The sequence below is a fragment of the Nicotiana sylvestris genome, chromosome 10, assembly GCF_000393655.2.
Source record: "Nicotiana sylvestris chromosome 10, ASM39365v2, whole genome shotgun sequence".
Lineage (NCBI taxonomy): Eukaryota > Viridiplantae > Streptophyta > Magnoliopsida > Solanales > Solanaceae > Nicotiana > Nicotiana sylvestris.
Window position 1 is genome coordinate 168,331,261 of NC_091066.1, and position 22,899 is coordinate 168,354,159.

Here is a 22,899-nt window from a genome sequence, read left to right on the forward strand (position 1 = left end):
GACCCCTCTCAGTCAATAGAGACTTGGCCTCTCGGGCACACTAAGATAAGACGGGTTGTCAACCCACACGTTACTCTCATTAGGATTTAACAATTTCTAAAGCTGGTTCATATTATGTTTATCAGTTAAGAACATGACTGAGGGTATGATTTCGACAAGAAAAGTGAGGTCAACCAATACAAATGCCCCCTAAGGGTTCTACAGATCGGCACAAGGCCCGAAACATGGCAACTAGCCCATAATATAATGATATTAATTAAGTCTCAGTCAAAAGTACAGTAGAGTCATCAAACAGGATGGACCGAGTCCAAATCCCTAGTAGTAACAGACCCTGCGCTTATCATACAACGTGTATCTCATCTCAACATAGCACCACGTCGTGCAAATCCGGGGTTTCAAACCTTCAGAACATCATTTATAACCATTACTCACCTCAAGACGGTCAAAGTTTAGCTCGCAATGCCCTTGCCTCTCAAATTAGCCTCCTCGTGCGACGAATCTGCTCAAAATCACAACACATATGTCGCATTATGCTAAAGAGACAATACCCAATCAAAAACACTCGAAAAATATCAAAATTAACGAATTTGACAAAACCCGAGCCCCGGGCCCACGTCTCGAAACTCAAAATATTTTACGTCATCTGGTTCCTTATCTCTCCACGAGCCTATACATACAAAAATCTCTCAAATCGGACCACAAATGGTCCCTCAAATCCCAATTTTAGAATTTTAATTTCAAGCCCTAATTTCTTACAATTTGGCTCTATTTTCATGAATTTGAAGGATGATTTCACAATATAATCATGTATTTAGTTCATAGGACTTACCTCCAATCACTTCCCGTCAAAACCCCTTTAATTCCCGTCCAAAAGCTCTCAAGGTTGTTCAAAAATGGTGGAAAAGTGGGTTTGGTTCGCGGATGAAATGTTTTTAACATTCTGTCCGGGTACTGTAGCTAACCCTATGCGATCGCATTAGAGCTCCTGCGATCGCATAGAACATAATTCCCGGGCACTGTAGCTAACCCTATGCGATCACATAGAGCAAAATGGCTCTGCACTGACTGCTGCATTTCTGCAGCATTTTCCAACTTCAAAAATTCCCGTTAGCCATCCGAAATCACCCCGAGGTCCCCGGGACCTCAACCAAACGCACAAACATATCTTAAAACATCATCCAAACTTTCTCCAATCATCAAAACACCTCAACTAACACTAAAATCATCGAATTACATCGAATTCAAGCCTAAGTTCTTTTAAAACTTCTAAAACACACATTCGATCGAAAACCCAACCAAACTACGTCCGAATGACCTGAAAATTTGCACACGCATCCCAAATCACTTAACGGAGCTACTGCAATTCTCGAAATTCCATTCCGACTCTCTGATCAAAATCTTACCTATCAACCGGAAATCGCCAAAATACTAACTTCGCCAATTCAAGCCTAATTCTACACCGGACCTCCAAAATTACTTCCGATCACACTCCTAAGTCACAAATCATCCCCCGAAGCTAACCGAATCATCGGAATTCAAATCCGAGTCCTCTAACACATAAGTCAATGTCCGGTTGACTTTTCCAACACAAACCTTCCTTAAAGAGACTAAGTGTCTCATTTCTTATTAAAACCACTACAATTCAACTCGTCCACATAAGCATAACAAAATAGGTAGTGGGGAAAATGGGGCGGTAACTCACGAGACGATGGGTCGGGTCTCACACCCTAACTGATCACATTAGCAAGAAAATATAGAGACATTCACAATATAGCATGGTACGGGTCCAAGACTACCCGGACAATTAGTATAATAGTAGCTACGCATGGACTCTCGTCACCTAGTGCGTACGTAGCCCCCACATTTAGTAGCAATTATTCAATTATTACACCTATGGAGACAATTCCCTCTTACAAGGTTAGAAAGGAGACTCACCTCACTCTAAAGTGCACTTCCAATACCAAGAACGAACCCGAAATTTCAATTTGGAGCCGAATAATCCAAAACTAGTTAAATGAGGTAGGAACTAGTCAATATAAGCTCACAAGATCATATTCTAGCTATTTAAACAATTTCCCAACCCTTGACACAAGTTTCCTAAAATCCGACCTCAGGCCCACGTGCCCGGATTCTGAAAATTTCGAAGGAAGTTGTTCTCTATAACCTAAGGATCAATAATATATGATTTCCAATTTGTTTCAAAACAAATTTCGTGGTTAAACCTAACTTTTGTTAAAACCCTAGGTTTTGCTCTAACCCCTTGATTTTACCTAAATCCTAGTATTTAATTTACCTAAGACACAAGTATTAGTCTAAGAATAGGTGGGATAAACTTACCTCAAGATGCTAGGTGGAAGTCTTCTCCCAAAAGCTCCCAAAATCGCCAATGGAGGAGTGAAAAGTGGCAAAAATGACTTAGAGCCCCTATTAAATGAAGCTCACTATTTCAGCGATTTCCGCATCTGCGGTCTGGGGACTGCATCTGTGGTCCCACTTCTGCGAGAAATTGGGCGCATCTGTGGAACCGGCCAAGTGGGCTGCGACCGCTTCTGCGGAGCTGCTTCTGTGGTTCTCGGCCTGGCCTACCTTGGTCGCATCTGCGGTCTCGCACCTGAAGTCGACCAATCGTAAGTGCGGTTATGACAGAAGCAGATGCTTCAGCACTTCTCAACATTTCTAACTTCACTCGAGCCTCGTCCAATTGACGCTCAGGGCTCCCGGGTCCCACCCGAACATACCAACAACTCTCAAATCATGAAACGAACCTACTCGAACCTTCGGAATGCCCGAAACAACGCTAAATCTAAGAATCCCCCATAAAACCAATTGAATCAAACTTATGAACTTCAAGTTCTTAATTTATCTCTAACGAGCCGAAACGCCCTTAAACTACTTGGATTGACACCAAATTTTGCGGGCATGTCTCAAATGTTATATTGGACCTGTACCGGGCTCCGGAACAAACATACGATCCCAATACCCATGTGATCAATCATTATTTAGTTTCTTTAAATCCCTAGAATTTCAGTTTAACAATTTCTAATAAAAATTCATTACTCGGCCTAGTGACCTCGGAATTCGATTCCGGGCATACGCCCCGGTCCCATATTTTCCTACGGACCCTCCGGGATCGTCAAAATACGAATCCGTATCTGTTTGCTCAAAATGTTGACCAAAGTCAAACTTAGCCTTTTAAGAAAATCTTAAGGATTCAAATGAGCATATTTCAACTCAAATTCTTCCAATTCTCGAACCAACCATCCCCGCGGGTCGAAAATTAGTTAAAGCAAGCGCGGAAAGTTTTATTCAGGGGAATGAGGTTCTAAAAAATAAAACGACCAGTCGGGTCGTTACATCTAGCTAATAGATTACTCCCTCCGGTCTACTTTAATTGCTTTTTTGGTTATTTTCACACATATTAAGGTATTAATTTTTTAATATTAATTAACAATAAAATTGATCATATTAACCTTAAATTTTTCATTGGAAAAAAGAAGTTCAATTTCTTCTTGATATCTGGAAAAAAAAATATTATGGATCACAAAAAAGACGAAAATACTAATTAAAGTGGATCGGAGGGAGTAATAATTAGCACACACCATTATATATAATAAAAGAATTTAAGTTATATGCTTTCACGATATCAAAAATATTTACACAAGCAAGTTACTTATATAATAATTATGTGTGAATCTCTATTATAAACTTTTAATGATAACCTGATAAATATGATAGTATAATTAACCTGTTATCACGGTGGGTTAAATTTATTGATGATATAAAAATATTTATATTATCAGTATATATAATTTAAATTGTCACTTCAAAAGTCTTGAGCATTACTCCACCCAACATACATAGAGTAGGTAGGTGTCACTTTGGAATATATGGATGGAATTATTGAGTCAATACCCACATTGTTTGGATACTTAAATTATGCTTTATGAACACATCCCAAAAGGGAGATTAAGACTTGAAAATTAAGAAAGAATTATTGGGTATTATCTTTAATCCTTTTTTTTGGATCCTTCCAAAATAATGGTTCCAAAAAGGAAGTAAGATGACTAGAAAGTTAATGGTTTTAGTATTTATTTTGTACATTATGATGGGATCATGTCTGAAATTAATATAATCTCATGTTTAAAAATTCGCGTAATAACTTCTAATTGGTTGATTTACTTGATAAGCACAAGTTGGTGGGTCATAGTAAGGATTTGGAAAATCTTTGAACAATAATATCGGTATCACTTCAATCAACAACAAAGAAAATTAGTTAGCATGATTAAGGTCCACTTAAAAGTGTTTTTGTATGTATTAAGATGGTGGTAATTAACCATTAACAAGGAAAAGGAACACTTTGTTTAATGACAGTTGTCGCTAATTAATCAACAGGAGGACTTGACAAAGTTGATTGGACTTGACAAAGTTGATTGGACTTGACAACATCCTAGAAACATACTCCAAATACTTAAATTAACCTAAATAGCCGCTCACCTAAAAATATATAATTTACGTATATTAATATATGTTGTGTATAATCTCTACGTACCAGCTAGAAATTATTAATAATTTTGTCCGAATGATTAACAATGTAACTTCCCTAAATACTTATTTATACTCAATATTTACACTAAATCAAATAATTTAACCTTAAAATACAAATTTAAATACTTAACGCAAATAAGATTTTTTTTCCCATTTAAACTATAATATTCGGAGTACAAAATTATAACACCATAGGCAAACCTCACATTAACATATGTGACATGCTAAGTGTACAAGGAAACAAAACTTTAACTCTAATGGCACGTTTGAAAGTGGTTGTGCATCACTTACTTTTAATTGAATTTTGTGTTGTCGAGGCCTTGAATACCTCATTTAGAGTCGTCTCGATTTGCGTGCGCAATCCGGGCGTGTAGCCGGAAAGCTTAAATATGAAAATCTGTGAAAAATGATAAAAATTTTGTTATAAAATGAGTAAATTTGACTTTGGTAAACGTTTTGGATAAACGGACTCGGACCCATGATTTGACGGTCCCGGAGGGTCCGTAGGAAAGTATGGGACTTGGGCATATGTCCGAAATCGAATTCTGAGGTCCCGAGCCCGAGAAATAAATTTTCAAGGAATATATTTTCTGAAATTGTTTAAGGAAATTTAAAATAAAATTTGATTAGAATATGTTAGTATCGGCCCCGTATTTTGGTTCCGGCGCCCGATACAAGTCTTATATATGATTTAAGATGTTTTTGTGAAATTTTATGAAAAACGGATGTCATATGACGTGATTCGGACTTAAATCGCAAAGTTGATGTTTAAAGAAGTTTTGAGAAGATTTCATTGATCTCGAGATTTAATTTGATGTTCATGATGTTATTTTGATGATTTGATTACACGAATAAGCCCGTAGAATATTTTTGAGGTTTGGTGTGCGCTTGGTTTGGAACCCCGAGGGCTCGGGTGAGTTTCGGGTAGGTTCCGGGATGCATTAGGCATAAAAACACAGTTGTGGCAGGTTCAGAGAAGTTGCAGGTCTCTGAAACCGCCAGTGCGGTCCGCACAAAAGCATGTGCGACCGCAGAAGGGGGGCAGTGCGGTTCGCGGTCGGCTTTGTGGCGGTGCGCGGTGGAGGCCTGTGCGGCCGCAGTCAATTTCGTGCGGTCCGCACAGGGCACTGGACTGCAGTACCCTCTGGAAGGCTTGTGCGGCCGCAGTCCATTTTGTGCGGTTCGCACAGGGGGTCTGAGAGGAGTATAAATAGACGAGATTTTCAGTTATTTTTCATTTTTCAAAACCCCAAAAACATAAGAGACAATTTTTCAAACAACCTTTCTTCTCCAAATCAATTGCAAGTCATTTTTAACTACTTTTCTTCTATCATTAACATCTTTTAACATGATTTCAACTTCAAATCAATGATTTTCATGGGGGAAATTGGGTGTTTTGGGTAGAATCTAGGTTTTTCAAAAATTGGGGATTTGGACCTCGTTTTGAGGTCCGATTTCAAAATAAATTATATATTTGAGTTCGTGGGGGAATGAGTAATCGGGTTTTGGTTCGAACCTCGGGTTTTGACCACGTGGGCCCGGGGCGATTTTTGACTTTTTGGGTAAAACTTTGGAAAACTCGTTTTTATGCATTGGGGTTGATTCATTTAGCGTTTATTGATGTAATTAAGTAATTTATGACTATATACAAGAGAATTGGTGGTGGAATCAAGGGGTAAAGCTATAATTGAACCTTGAGTTGTGTTCGTGGCATCGAGGTAAGTATTTGGTCTAACCTTAGCTTGAGGGATTAGGAGTTGTGTCCTATTTGCTATTTGTTTCTTGGTGAGTACGACGTATAGGCATGGTGACGAGTAACTATGCGTTGGTGTCAAGCATGACCGTGAGTCTTATATTGTGATTTTCATGATCTCGTTATATTATTCATGCCTTGGTGAGGATTTCTATTTGTTGTGTAAAGTTGTGGAAAGAATTGTGACCTATGAACATTGAGGAGCGTTGGCTCCAGTTGTATAACGAATTGTGAAAATATAAGTGATAATCGAAACTCTAGAGCATTGGTTCGAGTTGTGAAGTGAATTATGAAGTAAAAGTGAGAAAAAAAAGAGATCATTATGTTGCCCCCTTGCCGGGCTATTGTTGAGTTGAGGTTCCTTTGCATTGTGTTCTTAATTGATATTACTGACGCTTAGGTTGATGATTCTTTGTGCTAGGTGTTGAAACCAGTTGGGTTATAGTTGAGATAGTTAGATGTTGGAACAAGTTTGGTTAAAGTTGTTTCTCCCTTGCCGGGACGTACATACTTGTACTGTTGAGTTCCCTTGCCGGGATGGTGTAGTCTATTGTTGATCCCTTGCCGGGACCGTTCAGTATGATTATTGTTGACTGTATATATTTGGAACGGGTTGCACGCCGCAATATTATTATATATATATATATATACATGGATCGGGTTGCACGCCACAACAGATATTATATTGGATCGGATTGCACGCCGCAACAGATATTATATTGGATCGGGTTGCACGCCCCAACAGATATTATATTGGATCGGGTTGCACGCCACAACAGTTATATATGTGGATCGGGTTGCAAGGCGCAACAATGTTAAATGATAAGGGATCGGATTGCGCGCCGCAACAGTATTGTTATTTTATTGTTGTAGACATCGATCGTTCTTTCATACTTTATTAAGTTTCCGTTAGAGTTGATATGTTTCCCCGAAGCATGTTTTCCCTCCCCTTTTAAACTGTTATTTCCTGTTTATATTTCCGCTGTATATTGTCACACCTCCTTTTTTCGCCCCCGCGAGGGGCGTAGGAGTTTTTTCTAATTAAAGAACAATCGAAACGGAATTTGTTTATTTATTTCAGAGTCGCCACTTGGGAGATTTTAGGGTGTCCCAAGTCACCAATTTAATCCCGAATCGAGGAAAAGAATGACTCCATATTATAGTCTGCGTACCAGAAATCCGGATAAGGAATTCTGTTAACCCGGGAGAAGGTGTTAGGCATTTCCGAGTTCCGTGGTTCTAGCACGGTCGCTCAACTGTCATATTCGGCTTGATTATCTGATTTTATACAAATATGAACTTATGTGCAAATTTTATCTTTTTACCGCTTTCATAATTATTATTATTATTTTTACAAGGAATTGCAACATTGTGAAAATGTATCTCAAACCGCGTCACAATCAATGTACCCGTGGTCGTTGACACACTTTGAATCCGTTGAGATTTGGATTTGGGTCACATAAATGTGCACCCGAGTTTAAGAAAATTAAATTATTAGAGGTGCGCCTAAAGCGACTAACGTATCATTTACTTTGGGTAGGGCCATGGAATTTTGCTAAACGGTCCGTCCCGAAGTCTAAATAATTTTAAAGCAAATATTTACTGAGGGCCCCGCAATTTTTATATTTTTGTTCGGCGAGGCTCATCTCATTCTTATTTTTTAAAAGGAATTTGCAACGTCATGGACACGTGTAACACCCCAAAATTTTTACAATATTTGCATTCTTGATTGAGCATTTTTTTTTTATAACGAGGAAATATTTTACTTTGCACTTTCTAAATGTGAAATGGTCAGTATATGAAAATTTCTTACTTTAGGTTGTGTTAATATTGGCAAGGAAGTTCCATGGTGTTGCTATATGTAACACTTAATATTATTTTGACGAGTTGTTATTAAATATAGTATATAATTAAGTTTTGGGTTTCCAACCTTTTGTATTTATCTAAGAATATTTAGTAGTTGAGGAATCATTTTATTTCATATCTATTCGTAAGCTCCCTATTCTTCTACTCTTCAGAAACAAAGAAGAAGAAATATCTACCTCTATCTCTTTCTATCTCTATCTTTCTACTCTATCTCTCTATCTCTATCTCTCTCTATCTTTCTCCTCTGTAAGAACAAGAAGCTGAAGGTTCATCAAAAAAAAACCCATGGATTTCTACTAAATCAACACACAAAATTCGCTTTTGGTGAAGATCAAGTTGCTCCTCTTGGTAAGTTTCTATAACCCGTTTTTATACTAGACATCTACTAGTATTTTCTATATATCTTTTTGTACAGAGCTCCGATTTAAGTGATCTAGGACTTTATGGAAAGGTATTTCATAAATATACAACTCTTATGAAGGAACTAAAATCTAGTTTTGTTGGTATATACCTGAAAAATGGTCAAAACGTACAGGGCAGGTGCTGTCCAGATTTTCAGTTCTTGAAATACTCCATGTACTGCTGTTAGTAAATTTAGCATAACTTTTTGTTCAAAATTGATATTGTATTGATTCAAGATTTTCTGAAATGGTAAGACATAGATCTACAACTTTTGTGAAGACTATAAAATCTAGTTTGTCCGTATAGATCTTCAAAGCTGAGTCACAACTCGGAACAATGATACTATCCAGAATTTCTATTTCAAATGTTTTTGGGTAATTTTCACCAATATCATGTTTAGTTGACTTGTTAAATCACTGAACTTATTTAGATATTTGATTATGTATTTAAGGTATATAAACCCTTGAAAAAAATATCAAAGGGGAAGTGTTTGAGGAAGTGGACAGATTTGGTTTGTTTACGGCGTAGACGATTCGAACGTCCCCAATTTGTGATTGAACTGTTTTATGGTAAAACACCAAGGTTTGTGTATAAACTTGTACTCTTTTTGCTTTCTGGAAATATGTTGAAATAACCTGATATTTTGCTTTTATTGTCTTCAATTTATATTGTTATATTCGTATTATATTAAGTCTTGTCAGAAATTTGTTAAATCGCCCATTCGTACGGATTGTTTGATCATTTTGCATTCTTGTTGGGACTTTGTCCTTCTTGTGGCAGTGATTTGGTCACTCACTTGGCATACCTTTTGATTCGGATCTTTTGCCATTTTGACTTTGGATTTGTAGTTCGTCTTGGATTATGGAACTTGTCCGTGTTAAGTACGAACTAGGAAGCCATTTTTAATATGGTTCTTGATTCTCTTGTCTATTGGGTTTTGACCCTACTTGATTTGGGGCTTCGGTCCATCTTGATATCTGATTATGCTTAGTGTGATGGCATGACGTACATATTGGGCGAAAAATGGATATTTGGTATACTTCCTTAAATTGATAATATACACTTTCTAGACTCTTGAGCATTGTTATTGATATTTGGAAACACTTCAAAGTTTGATATTGGTATGTTTGATATATTTGTTCACTTGTTTTAAATTATGTTAAATTGAGCTAACTATGACTGAAAAGGGGAATTGGAGAATTTAATGACTCCAAGCCTAAAGTTTATACACCACTAAGCTTTATGCTTAGCGATAGTTGTTTTCTATCGTAGGAAATGTTCGGGATGAAATCTGAAGATGGCCAGGGTGAATTAGTCTTTTGGAAGAACTTATGAAGATCACATTTGCATATGCACCTTGGTTTTGCATAGTTTTGGGACGTATACATGATGTACAGGATATACAGAATATATACATATATATACATATACAGAATATATACATATATATACATATACATATATATATATATATATATATATATATATATATATATATATATATATATATATCACACTTATGTTATTTGGAGGCTTGTTGGTTTTTAAAGACCAAAAAAAAAATCTTGTAACTTGAATTTGTAACCTACTTTATTGTATTAGGGTATTTTAATGACTCAGGTCTTGTAATATGCTGAATTTACACTTTGTCTTGTAAATATGTAGAAAAGAAGAAAACTAGTTTTCCTTTCTTTATACCCGATAGTTTAAAATTTATGTATAATACAAACTTGCAGTGATTGTGAATGAGTGTATACATTTGTTAGAAGGTTGTTTTAATCTCTTGATTGCTCAAGAAGAGTTATATCACCCTATGTTAATATTTTGACATTGTATTTTATTTTAAATAAAATTATGGTGTATGTTAAAAAAAAATATTGCACTTTGAACCTTTTCGCATGAGCCTATTTCCGCTACTAAATTACTTTGGATATTTTTATTAATATCTCTTTTAATATTTTGTAAGTAGGGAATTAGATTTATTTCTTAAGTAGTAGCTTCCCAAAGGGGTTGCTACAAGTTTTGGTATCAGAGCCATGACTTGTGATTCTAGGATTTGTTTTGTTGTGATAGTACGTAGTATTTGTTGTTATTTTTTTTTTTTTGAAAATTACTTGGAGTTTATAAATTTTTGCATACTTGTTTAATTTAATTTATTGGATTCTGTGTGCACGTGCATCATGTACATGTCCCTAATGCAGTGTGATCTTATCTTTTATAGGAATTTTAATATGGCCTCTTCTTCGAATAGAGCTGTTGAATCCGTTGATGAAAGTCAGGCTCAGCATAATGTCATGCCTCACCTTCAGGGAGAAAATGAGGAACCCTTGCCTGACCTAAATCATCCTCGTGTTAGTGGAAATGAAGTGGGCAGTAATCCAAGAGCAATGAGTCATAATACTCCATTTATGACTCCTCCATTCCAGCAAATGGCTGAGTTCTTTCGTCACTTGGCTGGGACAAGGTCAGAACCTAGTGAAATGAATTTTGAGAAGATGAGAAAAATGGGCGGAGTTGAATTTGAAGGCACTACAGATCCCACGGTAGCTGAACAATGGCTCGAGCGCATGGAGAGGGTCTTTGAACAACTGGAGTGTACTAATGCTTCCAAATTTAAGTATGTTATCTCTCTTTTACAAAAAAGACGCCTATGATTGGTGGGTAAGTGTGCCAAATGCAAAAGCAAAACCTCCGGTGCTGACTTGGGATGACTTTGTGAAATTATTTCGTGCAAAATATGTTCCCCCTGTCTATTGTGATGCTAAAAAGAAAGAGTTTTTTAATTTAAGACAAGGAAGTATGTCTATTGCAGAATATCAACAAAACTTTCTCAGGCTTTCTCGCTATGCTAAAGGTATTATTGATGGTGAAAGAGACAAGTGCAGAAGATTTGAAGAAGGTTTGAATGGTTACATTCGAAAATCAGTGGCAATCTTACAACTTGATGATTTTTCCAAGCTGATTTCAGCTGCTCTTACTTGGGAAAGAATTGACAAGGAAGAAGCTAGTAGGAGAGAAAACAGGTTTAGGAAGGGTAATTCAGATTATGGCGGTCCATCCAAAAAGGGAAAGTTTGATTATTCCAAGACTGAGAGTACACATAAATCATTACACCATAAGCAGAATAAGTCGAATTTTTCTACTGCCAGTACTCCAAGTTATGGCCAAGGCAAAACTCATACCCCTACTTGTGCACAGTGCGGGAAGAATCATTATGGTGCCTGTAGACGAGCTTCCGGTGTTTGCTTTAATTGTGGAAGTATGGATCATAAAGTGAAGGATTGTCCTAATCCTAATCCTTTTTCATATTCACATACAGAGGGATCAGTTCAAAAGCCTGTCACTACTCATTCTCAAGCTAATAGCAGTGCTAGACCTCGAAATATGCAAGCAGCGGGTTCGAGTGGAGCTAATCAGGCTGGTGGGTCAAGAGCTGCTGCACGAGTTTATGCTATGAGACAGAAGAATGACCAGGATGGCCCAGACGTGGTTGCTGGTAAATTTCACTTATTTGGCATATCTGTTGTTACACTATTTGATTCTGGATCTTCGCACTCTTATGTTTGCTCATCACTTGCATTTCCTGATACTGTTAAATCTGGGAGACTTGACTTTGATGTGCTGGTTACGAGTCCATTAGGTCATCAGGCTGTTGTTTACAGGATTTACCGAGATTGTCCATTCATGATTCAAAATTTGGTCTTCCCTGCCGACTTGCTTGAAATGCCCTTCCAAGACTATGATGTTATTGTTGGCATGGATTGGCTCCATAGGCACCACGCAGTGGTTGATTGTAGGTTGAAGCAAGTGACATTTAGAACTCCTGCACATTCACACATAGTAGTTCAAGGAGAAAGATCATTGACATCTAATATTATTTCAGCGGTCTTGGCAAGGAAAATGATTTGTCAAGGTTGTGATGCCTATCTTGCTCATATAGTCGATACACGATTGGGGAGTCCATGTCTTAAGGACATACCAACTGTGTGCGACTTTCCTGATGTATTTCCTGATGATCTTCCTGGGTTGCCTCCAGAAAGGGAGATTGAATTTCCTATAGATCTTGTCCCGGGAACTACCCCTATTTCTATCGCTCCTTATAGAATGGCTCCAGCTGAATTAAAAGAGTTGAAGGCTCAATTGCAAGAACTTCTTGAGAAAGGTTTCATCCGTCCCAGTATTTCACCTTGGGGAGCTCCTGTTTTATTTGTGAAAAAGAAAGATGGCACTCTTAGGCTTTGCATTGATTACCGACAGCTGAACAAGGTAACAATCAAGAACAAATACCCACTGCCTAGAATCGATGACTTGTTTGACCAACTGAAGGGTGCCAGCTTATTCTCAAAAATTGACTTGAGGTCTAGATATTATCAGTTGCGTGTGAGGGAGCAAGATGTTCCTAAAACTGCTTTTAGGACCAGGTATGGCCATTATGAATTTTTGGTAATGCCATTTGGTTTAACAAATGCTCTTGCCGCATTTATGGATCTAATGAACCGTATATTCAAGACTTATCTCGATCAATTTGTGGTAGTGTTTATTGATGACATTTTAGTCTATTCCAAGAATAGAGAAGATCATGATAAGCATATCCGAATTGTCATGCAAATTCTGAAAGAGAGACAACTCTACGCTAAGCTTTCCAAATGTGAATTTTGGCTGAATGAAGTGGCATTTTTGGGGCACATTGTATCATCTGAAGGTGTGAAGGTTGATCCTAGTAAGATTCAAGCTATTGTTGATTGGAAACTCCCTAAAAATCCAACTGAGATAAGAAGTTTCTTGGGTTTAGCAGGATACTACAGAAGGTTTGTGAAGGGCTTCTCTATTATAGCTTCTCCTTTAACCAAACTTTTGGGGAAAGATACTAAGTTTGTATGGGATGACAAGTGTCAAGAGAGCTTTGAAAAGCTCAAATCCTTGTTGACACAAGCTCCAATACTTTCTTTGCCAGCTGAAGGAAAAGATTATGTGATATACAGTGATGCATCTCATCGTGGCTTGGGTTGTGTTTTGATGCAAGAAGGGAAAGTAATTGCTTATGCCTCTCGAAAGTTGAAATCACATGAGTTAAATTATCCCACTCACGATCTTGAACTTGCTGCCATTGTTTTTGCCTTAAAAATTTGGAGGCATTACTTGTACGGAGAGAAGTGTCATATATTTACTGATCACAAGAGTTTGAAGTACTTGGGTACACAAAAAGAGTTAAACTTGAGACAATGTAGATGGCTTGAACTCATCAAAGATTATGATTGCACGGTTGATTATCATCCTGGTAAAGCCAATGTGGTTGCAGATGCGTTGAGTCGCAATTCCCTTGCAAGTTTAACTCTAAGTCATTTGCCTTTGCTTCTTGAATTAAGAGCCATGAATGTTTGCCTTTCATTTAATTCTAATGGTTCTATCATTGCTAATTTGCAAGTCAAGCCAGTCTTACTTGAGCAAGTCCAAGAAGCAGAGAAGTTAGATGAGAAGCTGGTGAAACGGGTTGAAGAAGTCCAAAATGGAAGAGAATCAAATTTTTCATTAAGGAAAGATGGTACCTTATTTTATAAAAATAGGTTGTGTGTTCCTAATGATGATGAATTGAGAAAGCAGATCTTAATTGAAGCACATAGGTTCACCTTATGCAATGCATCCTGGAGGTACTAAAATGTATCGGACCATTAAGGAACACTATTGGTGGAGTGGTATGAAGAAAGACATTGCAGAGTTCATTTCTAAATGCTTGGTATGTCAACAAATAAAAGCCGAACATCAAGTCCCAGCTGGTTTACTGCAACCTTTGTCAATACCTGAATGGAAATGGGAAAGGATAACGATGGACTTTGTTTCTGGACTTCCACGTACTCAAAGAAATCATGATGCAATTTGGGTCATTGTAGATAGACTAACTAAGAGTGCTCATTTCTTGGCAATCAGAATGGACTACTCACTGGAACGTTTAGCAGAATTGTACATTAATGAGATTGTGAAGGTGCATGGAATCCCTGTTTCTATTGTGTCTGATAGAGATCCGAGGTTTACATCCAGATTTTGGTCTAGTCTGCAAGAAACTTTGGGTTCCAGGTTGAATTTTAGCACCGCTTTCCATCCATAAACAGACGGCCAGTCTGAAAGGGTAATACAAATCTTGGAGGATATGCTTCGAGCCTGCATTATTGAGTTTAAGGGTAGTTAGGACAAACATTTGGCCCTAATAGAATTTGCTTACAATAATAGCTACCAATCAAGCATAGGCATGCCTCCTTATGAAGCTTTATATGGGAGAAAATGTAGAACGCCTCTTTGTTGGAATGAGGTTGGTGAAAGAAAATTTGTGGGTCCTGAGATTGTGCAACAAACTGAAGATAAGGTAAAAATCATCAAGGATCGTTTGAAAATTTCTTTAGACAGACAAAAGTCCTATGCTGATCTTAAAAGACGTGAAATTGAGCATCAAGTGGGCGATAAGGTATTTTTAAAGGTTTCTCCATGGAAGAAGATTATGAGATTTGGCCAAAAAGGTAAACTTAGTCCTCGATTTATTGGACCTTATGAAATACTTGAAAGAATTGGTCCGGTTGCATATAAGCTAGCTTTGCCACCTGAATTAGGGAAGATCCACAACGTCTTTCATGTTTCTATGCTTCGAAAATACCGCTCAGATCCATCTCATGTTCTTCCTATTGAGTCTATTGAGGTTAATCCTGATTTGACATATGAAGAAGAACCAATTCAAATCTTAGTGTGGGAGATAAAAGAGCTTAGAAAAAAAAGAATCCCATTAGTGAAGGTTCTTTGGAGAAATCATTCAGGCGAAGAAGCTACCTGGGAGCGAGAAGAGGATATGCGAGTTCAATATCCACATTTGTTTCGGGACTAGTACAATGTGAATTTCGAGACGAATTTTTTTTTTAGGGAGAGAGAGTTGTAACACCCCAAAATTTTTACAATATTTGCATTCTTGATTGAGCATTTTTTTTATAACGAGGAAATATTTTACTTTGCACTTCCTAAATGTAAAATGGTCAGTATATGAAAATTTCTTACTTTAGGTTGTGTTAATATTGGCAAGGAAGTTCCATGGTGTTGCTATATGTAACACTTAATATTATTTTGACGAGTTGTTATTAAATATAGTATATAATTAAGTTTTGGATTTCCAACCTTTTGTATTTATCTAAGAATATTTAGTAGTTGAGGAATCATTTTATTTCATATCTATCCGTAAGCTCCCTATTCTTCTACTCTTCAGAAACAAAGAAGAAGAAATATCTACCTCTATCTCTTTCTATCTCTATCTTTCTACTCTATCTCTCTATCTCTATCTCTCTCTATCTTTCTCCTCTGTAAGAACAAGAAGCTGAAGGTTCATCAAAAAAAAAAAACCATGGATTTCTACTAAATCAACACACAAAATTCGTTTTTGGTGAAGATCAAGTTGCTCCTCTTGGTAAGTTTCTATAACCCATTTTTATACTAGACATCTACTAGTATTTTCTACATATCTTTTTGTACAGAGCTCCGATTTAAGTGATCTAGGACTTTCTGGAAAGGTATTTCATAAATATATAACTCTTATGAAGGAATCAGAATCCAGTTTTGTTGGTATATACCTGAAAAATTGTCAAAAAGTACAGGGCAGGTGCTGTCCAGATTTTCAGTTCTTGAAATACTCCATGTACTGCTGTTAGTAAATTTAGCATAACTTTTTGTTCAAATTTGATATGGTAGTGATTCAAGATGTTATGAAATGGTAAGACATAGATCTACAACTTTTGTGAAGACTATAAAATCTAGTTTGTCCGTATAGATCTTCAAAACTGAGTCACAACTCGAAACAGTGATACTGTCCAGAATTTCTATTTCAAACGTTTTTGGGTAATTTTCACCAATATCATGTTTAGTTGACTTGTTAAATCACTGAACTTATTTATATATTTGATTATGTATTTAAGGTATATAAACCCTTGAAAAAAACATCAAAGGGAGAAGTGTTTGAGGAAGTGGACAGATTTGGTTTGTTTACGGCGTAGACGATTCGAACGTCCCCAAGTTGTGATTGAACTGTTTTATGGTAAAACACCAAGGTTTGTGTATAAACTTGTACTCTTTTTGCTTGCTGGAAATATGTTGAAATAACCTGATATTTTATTTTTATTGTCTTCAATTTATATTGTTATATTCGTATTATATTAAGTCTTGTCAGAAATTTGCTAAATCGCCCATTCGTACGGATTGTTTGATCATTTTGCATTCTTGTTGGGACTTTGTCCTTCTTGTGGCAGTGATTTGGTCACTCACTTGGCATGCCTCTTGATTTGGATCTTTTGCCATCTTGACTTTGGATTTGTAGTTCGTCTTGGATTATGGAACTTGTCCGTGTTAAGTACGAACTAGGAAGCCATTTTTAATATGGTTCTTGATTCTCTTGTCTATTGGGTTTTGACCCTACTTGATTTGGGGCTTCGGTCCATCTTGATATCTGATTATGCTTAGTGTGATGGCATGACGTACATATTGGGCGAAAAATGGATATTTGGTATACTTCCTTAAATTGATAATATACACTTTCTAGACTCTTGAGCATTGTTATTGATATTTGGAAACACTTCAAAGTTTGATATTGGTATGTTTGATATATTTGTTCACTTGTTTTAAATTATGTTAAATTGAGCTAACTATGACTGAAAAGGGGAATTGGAGAATTTAATGACTCCAAGCCTAAAGTTTATACACCACTAAGCTTTATGTTTAGCGATAGTTGTTTTCTATCGTAGGAAATGTTCGGGATGAAATCTGAAGATGGCCAAGGTGAATTAGTCTTTTGGAAGAACTTATGAAGATCACATTTGCATATGCACCTTGGTTTTGCATAGTTTTGGGACGTATACATGATGTACAGGATATACAGAATATATACATACATATATATATACATATATATACATATATATATATATATATATATATATATACATATATATACATATATATACATATATATACATATATACACACACATATATATATATGTATATATATATATATATATATATATATATATATATATATGTCACACTTATGTTATTTGGAGGCTTGTTGGTTTTTAAAGACCAAAAAAAAATCTTGTAACTTGAATTTGTAACCTACTTTATTGTATTAGGGTATTTTAATGACTCAGGTCTTGTAATATGCTGAATTTACACTTTGTCTTGTAAATATGTAGAAAAGAAGAAAACTAGTTTCCCTTTCTTTATACCCGATAGTTTAAAATTTATGTATAATACAAACTTGCAGTGATTGTGAATGAGTGTATAAATTTGTTAGAAGGTTGTTTTAATCTCTTGATTGCTCAAGAAGGGTTATATCACCCTGTGTTAATATTTTGACATTGTATTTTATTTTAAATAAAATTATGGTGTATGTTAAAAAAAATATTGCACTTTGAACCTTTTCGCATGGGCCTATTTCCGCTACTAAATTACTTTGGATATTTTTATTAATATCTCTTTTAATATTTTGTAAGTAGGGAATTAGATTTATTTCTTAAGTAGTAGCCTCCCAAAGGGGTTGCTACAACACGCATCTCGAACCACGTCACAATCAATGTACCCGTGATTAGAGACACATTTCGACTCCGTTGAGATTTGGATTTGGGTCACATGAAATGCACACCCGAATTTAAGAAGGTAAGATTATTAAAATGCGCGCCTAAAGCAATTAGCGTATTTATTATTTTGGATAAGGCCGTGGAGTTTGCTAAGCGGCCAATCCCGAATTCTAAGTAATTAACGCATGCATTTGTGAGGGCCCCGCAATCTGTGTGTTTTATTTGGCGAGACTCGTCTCATTTTTATTTTAAAGGATAAACCTACAGTGACTACATTTGTTCTATTAAGTTTGTCTCTAAAATAAAATAAAATCTCCCAATTAATTACATGCTGAAAAACGTAACTTATTAGTTATTAGTTTACGGCTAATACGAATGGAAAATTGCGATCGAGTTTGTACAAAGAAAGACTGCTTTCATTCTATATTCTATTATTTAATAATATTAGAACATGAGATTGACACACCATAATATCAAAACAAATTAACTAGTCTTTGATTAATTTAAACTAACATTATTAGATGAAGAAGTTATACATATGCAACCCCATTACTCATTAATCAGTCAATTACATTTTTATACAAAGAAGGGAAAATTCTATTCAAACACAAATCTAAACAGGAGGAATTCAACCGGAACAGAGCCGAATTAATATTTCATTTCACTTCAAGCCGAGAGTGTACAAATGTGTACCTGGAAATGGCAGTACAAGAAGAAAAGAAGGAGAAGTCAGCAGCAATAATAACACAGCAACAGCAGGTTCAGCAACACCGCAAAACCAGTAACAACCAGTAGAATAACCCAACAACGGATTGAAAAATCAACAATACCAAAGTGCAATCGCAGTCAAAGCAGAAGAGAGACGGATACAAGATGCAGTAGTTTACTGATTTTGAATAACACTCGAGAAAAGGAAAAACGGAAATTATTCAAGTGAAAGTTCAAATTGTCTCTCTTTTTTACTCTCAAATTCTGATTTCTCAAGATTCTTTCAAGTTCGAGTCTCTCTCCTCTAAGTCTTAGTCTTTTCAAGTGTAAAAGTCTCTCTTAATAATGTGTCAAATGGCTCTATATATAACAAGACTCTTGTCTTGAATCCCCAACCCGAAATATTTCCCTCAAAGCATGCTTTGTTTCCCACTTTCTTAAACAAATGAATTATTCCCCACTATTTTGTGCCGTGTCCCCCATTATATTAAATAATTGTATTAATCCCACCCCATTACATCTTGTCCCTCATGCCTAACATAAACAATTACAATATTCCCCTCCACTACATTATGTCTTGTCCCCCATTATATTAAACAATTATATCACCCACCCATTACATTTTGTCCTTAAACCGTTCTTGCCGAAATAGCCTTAGAATATCTTTCAGTTGTCGAAAGGCTATTTTCGTAAAAGAACGGACAAGTTGGTAAAGTGTCGTAAAATAACCCTCCCCGGCCTCAAAAATCATGTGAAATTTGGAAGGGGCCACATTTGCAAAAAATAACCGTTCGGTTGCATTTGTCAAATGGAGAAAGGAAGCCGGCCATTTGTTTTTGGAGTTTGTAAATCTTTTAATTAGAATATGTGGGTTGTTTGATTTTGGAGTTTGAAACCCAGTTTGTTTTAATTTGAAAATTGAAAAAAAATGTTTAGTATTGTTTATCTTTTATTGGTCCAAACTACGCAAGGTCTGATTCATGCGGGGTCATGATACGTAGGCAATCTTCATAAGATTCGACCACAATAAAAACAAAATAAAAAAAAATATTTAAAAAAAAATCGAAAAAAAGAAAGAAAGAAAAAAAGAAAAAAAAAAGAAAAAAAAGAAAAAAAGATGTTGTTAATAATGGGGACCGACTGAGTCCATTCTAACCTGTTTTGTTTTGAATCGCAAGGAAAGTTAAGGTAGTTGGTTTGTGGTAAGCCGGACAATGACACCCAGAACATTGCGCAGAATCCTTTACCCGCACATCATGATGCACACTTTGCGGGGATCAGGCCTGATAGTAGAAGCACTCAAATCCTATGGGGGGACTTGTTGACTGAGGTTGATGATACTGAAGCTGGTAATGGTCTTGGCAGTATTGATGCGAAGCTTAGTGGCTAAGATGCCAGTTTTGATAAAGTGGGAGGGCGCTCCGTTCCTTGGTTAGCAAGAGAGAAGCTTGTGGTGGCTTATTTTGTTGTCATTTCTATTGTCCGGATTATTCTTAGGATTGTAATATGGATGTTGTCTTGTGTCAAACCTTCCTATCTGTCCATTTTTGTCATAGCGGTTTGTTTATGTTTTGTCCAGTGTGTTTTAGGATTTTATTCTGGTCTGTTTTGTTTGTTTTTGTTATTCAAACCATTTCACCAGTAGTCTAATACAAAATCCGGTCTTTTATTATTTCCATTCATCTTTTTGTTTAGTCCTTTTATCCTAAAGTCAGAAGAAAAAACAGAGGAATTGGGAACTACGTTTGACCTGATTCCTCAAAGAGGATACGTAGGCGCTTCACGGCTTGGTCATAATGGCCATAATGGTCATAGGGTGCATAGTAAACAAATAAAAATTAATTAAAAAAAACAAATAAACATGCACAGACAAATACAAATAATTATCCAAAAATGTCATAAAAATTATCAAAATTGCACACCAAGGAAAATCATTTTATTTTGAATTTTTTGGGAATAATTCTTTCATAGGGCAAAAATCACGTGATTACAGCTGCCCCTCTTTGCCCGAAGACACGAAGGGTTTTCGTGCAAAGATAAAGTGAGTGATTTGTGCCCATCCGAGTACTCCGTGTGAAGCATTTTTTTTTTTGAAAAATTCTCTCTTTTACTGACCCATAGGAACAGGTTGATGCAATTATTTAATATAATGGAGGACAAGACACAAAATAGTGGGGAATAATTCATTTGTTTAAGAAAGTGAGTTGCTCGCTAATGGAGTCGACGATTTCTGGGTTCAAGTTGGAGGCGGTGGAGGCAGCCATAGTCGCCGGAGGTGAAGCTCGTTTTGGACTGGTTCGCTGCGTGCCGAAGAAGATGACGAAGCAGCGGTGGGCAGCCATGGTTGTGTGTGTTTTAGAGTTTGGAGAAGAAGAAGAAAAGGTGGGGGGGGGATAGTTTGGTGTTAGGTTTTTAGGGTTTTTTCTTTTGTTTTGTTTTTTGAAATGCAAGATAGGGGGGTGTTGGGTGAACAATAAAACAAACATGAAACAAAATAAAAAATTAACAAAACAATGAACACGAAACAAAACAAAAATCAAACATTTACCGATTTTAGATTCGAGAATATCAAAACGAAATACGGACAAAATAAAACTCAAAACCCACTAACCGGATCGAAACAACGAACAATGACTGACCAACGACGAACTCGTATGGACTGTTTTGACGACCCCAACCAAAACTCGAACAAACGACAACGAAGACGAATTTAAGAAGCAACTGAAGCAGCGATGAAGCAGTAGCAGCAGGCGACGAGGTTTGGTTTAGACTCACCTGCTCGACGATGCACAATAGGGTCGTTTGGTTGTTTGGACGAAGAACGAAGGAGGAGCTGGTGGTCGTCTGGTAGTGTGGAAGCAGCAGCAATGGCGAAGGAGAAGAAACAACAAAGCTTGGTTGGAGCTCGACGAAGAACGAAGGAGGAGGAGCAACCTGAATGTTGGTGAAGCAAAAAACGCAGCAGTAGCCATGTGAGATCAGGCTCGAGCTCGACGAGGGAGATGAAGATGAAGCAGAAGGCAGAAGCGGCAAGGCCATGGCAGTCGCTGCTGGTGGAGCTCGACGGAGCAGCAGCAGCAACGCCGCTGAAGCAGCAGACGATGGGGCTGGACGATGGTGGTGGTTGTGTGTTCGAGCCGGAGGTCGTGAGGACGACGAAGAAGATGGATTGCTTCACGTCGCGGCTTGCAACAAATAAAGATATATATATATATTTTTTGGAAAACTCTGTTGGGTGGTGTCAAGAAAGGAATGGCATTTTATTTTCAGAATTGTTTGTTGAAGTAAGGAGCCCGCCTGAAGAGAGGAATGACATTTTATTTTTCAAAGTTGTTGAAGTCAGGAGCCCACCTGAAGAGAGGAAAGGCGTTTATTTTAAAGTTGTTGTTGAAGTCAGGAGCCCGCCTGAAGAGAGGAATGACGTTTTATTTTTAAAAGTTGTTGAAATTTCGCCAGCCTAAAGAAAGGAATGACATTTTTATTTTAAAGTTGTTTTTGAAATCAGGAGCCCGCCTGAAGAGAGGAATGGCGTTTTATTTTTCAAAGTTGTTTGTTCGAGTCAGGCGCCCACCTGTAGAACAAGAGGAATACTTTTTAGTCTTATACTGCAGATTTTGAAATCAGTAACCCCACCGGAAGGCAGAAGGTTACAACAGGAATCCCTAGCAGGAAGCAATAAAAATCCCAGCACCGGAAAGCAGAAGGTTGCAACAAGAGGTCCCAGCACAAATTCAAGCGCCTAAGAAAAGACGCGTCTTGAAAGAAGCGGCTTGTGAACATTAAATTATGCCCAACATAACAAATCTGATGAAGAAAGTCGTATCCCCAGAGGAACCGCCGAAAAGCTTAATGAAGAAAGCCATGTCCCCAACGGACCGAACAAAATGATGAAAACTGGTATTCAGAAAAGCAAAGGGCTAGTGTCATCCCCAAAGTCTCGGAAGAAAAGCACCGGAAGAAACGCAAGCCGACAAGAAAGCAAGGCAACAAGAACAAATTGCAGTCTAGCCTAGCTTCTTGTTTTCTT

At 36.9% G+C, this 22,899-nt stretch overlaps 1 protein-coding gene across 4 annotated transcripts; it reads left to right on the forward strand.

The window, feature by feature from the left end:
• Positions 1-8,298: 8,298 nt before the first annotated feature.
• LOC138880458 (uncharacterized) lies at positions 8,299-17,485 on the forward strand. 4 transcript variants are annotated; one of them, XM_070160618.1, is made up of 4 exons: positions 8,299-8,512; positions 9,018-9,148; positions 10,788-12,062; positions 17,332-17,485. In XM_070160618.1, the coding sequence occupies exons 3-4, from the start codon at positions 11,168-11,170 to the stop codon at positions 17,352-17,354; spliced, it is 918 nt and encodes a 305-aa protein (XP_070016719.1). In that variant the 5' UTR covers positions 8,299-8,512; positions 9,018-9,148; positions 10,788-11,167; the 3' UTR covers positions 17,355-17,485. The 4 variants fall into 4 exon arrangements, 2 of the variants coding, with proteins under 2 accessions (XP_070016719.1, XP_070016720.1); XR_011403119.1 differs by lacking the exons at positions 10,788-12,062; positions 17,332-17,485 and adding an exon at positions 9,839-9,994; XM_070160619.1 differs by lacking the exon at positions 9,018-9,148.
• Positions 17,486-22,899: the final 5,414 nt, after the last annotated feature.

Excerpts from the sequence above, each read along its gene's own strand:
- LOC138880458 (XM_070160618.1), top strand. The coding sequence starts at position 11,168 with ATGCTTCCAAATTTAAGTATGTTATCTCTCTTTTACAAAAAAGACGCC. Across the intron at positions 12,063-17,331 it reads TGGCCCAGACGTGGTTGCTG|GAAATGTTCGGGATGAAATC; the intron begins GTAAATTTCACT and ends TTTCTATCGTAG.